Source organism: Bison bison, unplaced genomic scaffold (assembly GCF_000754665.1).
Source record: "Bison bison bison isolate TAMUID 2011002044 unplaced genomic scaffold, Bison_UMD1.0 scf7180017611703, whole genome shotgun sequence".
Classification (NCBI taxonomy): Eukaryota; Metazoa; Chordata; class Mammalia; order Artiodactyla; family Bovidae; genus Bison; species Bison bison.
Window position 1 is genome coordinate 1 of NW_011440948.1, and position 1,224 is coordinate 1,224.

Here is a 1,224-nt window from a genome sequence, read left to right on the forward strand (position 1 = left end):
CTTCCCAAGAATATATATATCAAGATCTTATGTACCAGAGGGCTGACATAAGAAAAATGGAGATGTGGAAAAAAAAAAAAAACCAACCTCAATGTTTTTTCTAACACGCTACACAACAAATGTAAAAGGCTCTATAGGAAAAAAATGCAAAAATATTTACTTTTTGTGTCTGAAGATACACAAGGCTTTCTACCACAGGTACTAATGATGCTGCAGCAACAGCTCTGACATCATCATCAAGATCCTGGAGTCCTTCAATTATTCTAGTTAAAACTTTAGGCAATAAAGTATTAATTACATCCTGTAAAAGAGTACACCAAAACAGATTAATTTCTATAGTGCAAGTGATGTGCTTAAAAAAATCTTTTATTAAATTAACATACAAAAGTATAAATTCCAATATTTATTTTAAAAGAATCATGTAAACAGAAATGAAAACAGTGTCATTAGACGCCTATGTAATTAATCTCATTTGAAAAAGAACATAATAGTATTAATACTTCGCTATTCAATGTGACTTGAAACATCAGAACGTGTTTTCAAGGCAGGAACATGAATTCCCACTGTGAATACACATACATATATACTCCTATGCTAGAACCTGAACTTCTATCTCAATCACTGACAACCAAAGGGAATATGAGAAAAGAAAAAAGAAAATCATCTCTTCCTGCTTCTCATTACTCCAACCTACCCTCTTTTCAATTGCCCCAACAGTCAGCACCCAAAGGTTACTCCTGTGATCATACACTAGAAATCTCACTGAGAATTGGGCTTGCTATGAAACAGAAACAGGTTTCCAAGCATAATTCTCTTTTAATTCATACTTAAATTGTTAGTAGCATCACCTGTCTCTATGATACTACCTCAAGGAGGCAAATCTTGAAGGACTGGCTTATCTGTAACACTAAGAATCTAGAGCCAGTTCATTTAATTAATGAGAATAAACTAAGAGGGGGAAAACTCTCCCATACATGCTTCAAAAACTGAAGTGTTTACCTGACGAACTGCCAAAGCATACTTTATTCCTAGCAGACCACCATGTCTAACTTCCCACTGTTCTTGTGTAAGTAATTTAAGCAGCACATCCACAGTCTTATGAACTCCTGTTTCATTCATGTGTTTTAACACCACACCTAACGTTTGAGCACAAGTTTCACGAACCGGTGCCACAACCTAAAAATGAGAAAGCAAGAAAATTCACATTTGCAAAAAAAATATATA

General features: G+C 34.4%; 1 protein-coding gene across 1 annotated transcript; it reads right to left on the reverse strand.

The window, feature by feature from the left end:
• Positions 1-88: 88 nt before the first annotated feature.
• LOC105005399 (TATA-binding protein-associated factor 172-like) lies at positions 89-1,189 on the reverse strand. Its single transcript, XM_010863405.1, has 2 exons — positions 1,000-1,189; positions 89-301 (listed from the first exon to the last, which is right to left on the reverse strand). Exons 1-2 carry the CDS (start codon positions 1,117-1,119, stop codon positions 101-103), a joined length of 321 nt encoding a protein of 106 aa, XP_010861707.1. The 5' UTR covers positions 1,120-1,189; the 3' UTR covers positions 89-100.
• Positions 1,190-1,224: the final 35 nt, after the last annotated feature.